Genomic DNA, 4,989 nt, shown 5'->3' with positions numbered 1-4,989 from the left:
GGTTTAGGGTTTAGAGTTTAGAGTTTAGGGTTTAGGGTTTAGAGTTTACGGTTTAGGGTTTAGAGTTGAGAAATGAGGTTTTGGGGATAAGATTTCAAATTTTGAAAAATAAAAAAATTAAAATTTTCAAATGATAAACTTAGAAATGTGCTATTTTGGTCATTTTAGTTTTTGAGTGCTATTTTTGTGATATAAACTTAAAAAGATGCTATTTTGGAGATTTGCCCTAAAATAATTTATATATATAACCTAGTAATCTATTGTTGTCAAACGAAGGAGAAAAAAAGAACGACAGATGAAATGAATTTTTTCATTTGTGCGTTGTATAATTTCGGTAACGTAAACGAAGTTTAAGCGCAGGACTTAAGATTGCGATACCATCATCACATGTCCAAGTGGGAGATTAGTAATCTTGAATATATGTACCTAAATATATTGTCAGTCCATTGAGGCTGCATAATAAGTTTGCTGGCTTAATGGAGAAGGAAGACTATATAATATGTCACGTAATTATTATTTTTCATCTTTACGTTTCTCGTCATTCTAATCAATCGATTAGTCTCATTCGACTTTCCAAGTTTAAGTTTTATTCTTTTAGAATTGATTTATTATTATGATTATAATTATGAAATCGTAATGTTATATTGACGATTTCGCAATGGACAATTCTATTTTTCAAAAAAAATAACAATGGACAATTCTTCTACCATATAAAATTTTATATTAAACGGTTTTATTTGTATTGATCTTGTGCAAGTTTATTTTAATTAATCTCCTTATAAGTGGTAATAAATCACATGCGAATTTCAAGCTATTGTGTGAAATGTATTAGTGAATTTTTATTCAACCACTACAATAGACCAAGAGAGCTTACACAATTTAAAGATATTTATGTAGGCGCACATCGAAACATTTAGGTATGCATATAAATGTATTGTTGTCGTCTTCTTCATTAACAACTCCATCAATATACTTTCTCTAAGTCTTAACTCAATTTGACAACAAATTTTCCATTAATGAAGATACGAATACTTACCCTAATTTTTCTCCTACAATGTGTTTTCAACCTTGGCCTACATTTCCACCCACTCGATCCCTTAACCCCCCAAGAAATCAACAAAACAAGCTTCATCGTCAAGAAATCTCATCTAGGCACTCTCAAAGATCTCACATTTCACTACCTCGATCTCGAAGAACCAAACAAGACCCACGTTCTCCAGTGGTTATCCTCCAAAAAACCACCACAACCACCACGCCGTCGCTCACTCGTGGTGGTTCGAGCCGGTGGTCAAACCCACGAGCTCATCATCGACCTAACCTCCGGAAAAATCGCATCCTCACGCATCTACACAGGCCATGGCTTCCCTTCATTCACATTCATAGAGCTGTTCAAAGCAAGCAAGCTTCCTCTAACGTACCCTTCCTTCAAGAAATCGATTCTTGATCGATCCCTAAACATCTCAGAGGTTTCGTGCATCCCCTTCTCCGTTGGTTGGTACGGAGAAACCATCACGAGACGAGAGGTCAAAGCCTCTTGCTTTTACCGAGACGGATCGGTTAATGTCTTCACAAGACCCATCGAAGGAATCACCATAACAATAGACGTTGACTCAATGAAAGTCGTGAAATACTCCGACAGATTCAGAAAGCCGATACCTGATAAAGAAGGTAACGACTTTCGGACCAAACACAAACCGTTCCCGTTCTCTTGCAACGTCTCCGACACAGGGTTCAAGATTCTAGGCAATAAAATAAAATGGGCTAACTGGAAATTCCACGTCGGATTTACCGCTAGAGCGGGGATAACCATATCGACGGCTTCGGTTCTTGACACAAGAACCAAAAGGTTCAGAAGAGTGATGTACAGAGGACACTTGTCAGAAACTTTTGTTCCGTACATGGACCCAACATACGATTGGTACTTCCGTACGTTCATGGACATAGGAGAGTTCGGTTTCGGGAGATCGGCGGTTAACTTGCAGCCACTCATCGACTGCCCGCAAAACGCGGCGTCTTTGGATGGATACGTGGCGGGACCTGACGGGACAGCTCAGAGGATGAGCAATGTGATGTGTGTCTTTGAGAAGAATGGTTATGGTGCTTCTTTTAGACACACCGAGATTAATGTTCCAGGACAAGTGGTAAACTTCTACATCCAGCTCCTTCATATATAATTATTTTTAACTTTTACCTTTTTAAATTAGTTTGTTATTTGATTATTATTATTTTTTCAGATAACTAGTGGCGAAGCTGATATAAGTTTAGTGGTTAGGATGGTGGCAACACTCGGAAACTATGATTACATCGTTGATTGGGAATTTAAAAAGAATGGAGCCATCAGAGTTGGGGTAATGTCTACTTAACGTATTTGTTACAATTAGCTAAAATAATTTTAATTTTATTGACACTTGGTGCTTTTCGTTTTAGATAAATTAAAATTATAACACGCAAAATAATTTTGCTTTGAAATTTTTAAAATTTGTACAATTTTACAGTCCATTTAATTGTTAAGGGATAATTGATTATTTTTTTAGTAAGATGTTATTTTTATGTCAGGATCTACTATGCCCTATTGAATAGTATATATGTATATAGAAACATTTCAAAAAAAAAGAATATAGATTTAGGATTTCTGTTTAGTATTTAGTTTTGTTTTTTTTTTTTTTTTGCCGTCAAAAGGCCATTCTATACTTAAACTTGAGGTGTCTGGGTAACCAAACCGGAATAGAACAACCAACAAAATGTAACTCCCTATGGAAAGATCTAGCAGTCTTAGCCAAAAAATCAGCAATTTGATTGTGCGCCCGTGGAACGTGAGTGATGTTGAATTCCGGGAAGCATATCTGTAGCGTCTCTATCCTCTCCAATTCCGTCGAAAAGCTTGGCCACGCCTGAGGGTCCTTTACCATTGCAATTAGTTTCTTACAGTCTGTCCCAAAGCTCTGGCAGGTCGAATGTTGCAGCATATTCTCCATCGCCCACCGCAGTGCTTCTACTTCCGAGTGCAAGGCTGATTCGCGTTGGGGAAAGTTTCTTGTCCCCATAAGTTGAGTGTTCCCAGAACTATCCATCATGCCCATCCGCTTCCACTAAAGTTAGCAGAAGATGTCCAAGATCCATCTAACAAACAAATGTTTCCCAAGCTTGCGACTTGGGGTTCCTCATTTATATTATCTTGTGCCACTGCTTGTGCCACTTCATTAGCATCAAACCAGGCTTGACATTCACTCTCTGCATGTCTAACTAGTTCCAAAGGATATCTATCTATTCCCCTGAAGAGTTTTTCATTCTTAGCCTTCCAAATGTACCATATCATCCAGGGATAAGGATTCCTATCTTGCTCTGGCCCAATGATATCATTCTTCCTCCAGAATAGATAATCCATATTTGTGTAGACGCTCAAAATCGGGAAAATATTTGGGCATGTCGGAGTTGATGATAAAGACCACATTTGAAGAGCTGGTGGGCATTCAAAAATTGCATGTGTGACGGTCTCCTCCACTTCTCCACATCTTGGGCAATAATTGTCACACCTCATATTATGTCTAACTAAGTTCCTCGTTACTGCCACATGACCAGTTAACAACTGCCATATAAGATGACATATCTTCGTAGGAGCCTTCAATTTCCACGCAAAAGCTTGTAGCTTTGTAATACTTGGCTCCAAAACTTCATTTTCCTCCGTTACCTTTAATAAATTCTGGGCCACCCAATATCCAGATTTGACCGTGTATTGACCATTCCTTGTAAAATTCCAGCAGAAAGTATCACGACGATGAGTTGAGCTTATGGCCAAACTCCTTATGAATGGTATATCTTCAGGATGAACATAGTTCTCTAATAGTCCCACATCCCAATCCTTTGATCCCTGATCAATAGTATTTAGTTTTGTTAAGAATCCTTTTAATTAATTACACATATATGTTACCTAGAAATCACTGATTTAAGTTAAAAATAAGATCCGAAAATATAGTTTTTATTTTATTTTTCATTGTTATTTTGGTAAGTAGACGTCCACTAACTGTTTTTTGAAAGCTGGTTTTCAAACATCCACTTGCTCACCTAATTTTCTCCATTTTTGTTATTTACATAAATAAAATTATTTTAACCATAGGTGGATTTGACTGGAGTTTTGGAAGTCAAAGCAACATCATACACTTCGAACGAGCAGATAACGGAGAACACTTATGGGACACTAGTGGCTAAAAACACCATTGCCATTAACCACGACCATTACCTGACGTACTACTTAGATCTTGATATTGACGGTAACGGCAATTCCTTAGTGAAAGCCAAACTAAAAACGGTAAGAGTAACCGACGTTCATAACAAAACCTCTTCTCCGAGGAAGAGTTATTGGACGGTCGTGAAAGAGACGGCAAAAACGGAAGCTGACGGAAGAGTTCGGCTGGGTTCAGAAGCGGTTGAGCTGCTAATAGTTAACCCACAAAAGAAGACGAAAATAGGAAATACAGTTGGTTACCGGTTGATACCGGAACATTTACCGGTAACTTCGCTTTTAACGGACGATGATTACCCGGAGATTAGAGCGTCGTACACAAAATATCCGGTTTGGGTAACGGCTTATAACCGGTCAGAGAAATGGGCGGGTGGGTTTTACAGCGATAGGAGCCGTGGAGATGACGGCTTAGCTGTATGGAGTAGCAGGTAAACAAAAACATGTTACTTCGAGTTGTTATATAGATTTAAGTTTAATTGTAATAAACAATTGTGGACTTGCCTGGGTTGGGAGCAGGAATAGAGAGATAGAGAACAAAGACATAGTGATGTGGTACAATGTTGGGTTTCATCACATTCCATACCAAGAGGACTTTCCAGTAATGCCAACTCTTCACGGTGGATTCACTCTTCGACCTTCTAATTTCTTCGACAACGATCCGTTAATCGCGTAAATACGTACTAAAAGAAAATATTTGATTTTACCTTGTTTACTATTTGATTATCTGTTTTTGAGTTTATTAAAGAAGT

The 4,989-nt window shown here is 37.8% G+C and overlaps 1 protein-coding gene across 1 annotated transcript; it reads left to right on the top strand.

The window, feature by feature from the left end:
• Positions 1-945: 945 nt before the first annotated feature.
• LOC106294176 (primary amine oxidase) lies at positions 946-4,989 on the top strand. Its single transcript, XM_013729768.1, has 4 exons — positions 946-2,141; positions 2,235-2,348; positions 4,115-4,668; positions 4,757-4,989. Exons 1-4 carry the CDS (start codon positions 1,017-1,019, stop codon positions 4,911-4,913), a joined length of 1,950 nt encoding a protein of 649 aa, XP_013585222.1. The 5' UTR covers positions 946-1,016; the 3' UTR covers positions 4,914-4,989.

Source organism: Brassica oleracea, chromosome C1, assembly GCF_000695525.1.
Source record: "Brassica oleracea var. oleracea cultivar TO1000 chromosome C1, BOL, whole genome shotgun sequence".
Classification (NCBI taxonomy): Eukaryota; Viridiplantae; Streptophyta; class Magnoliopsida; order Brassicales; family Brassicaceae; genus Brassica; species Brassica oleracea.
Note: the sequence above shows the minus strand (reverse complement) of the source record. Positions and strands in the feature narration are given on the sequence as shown.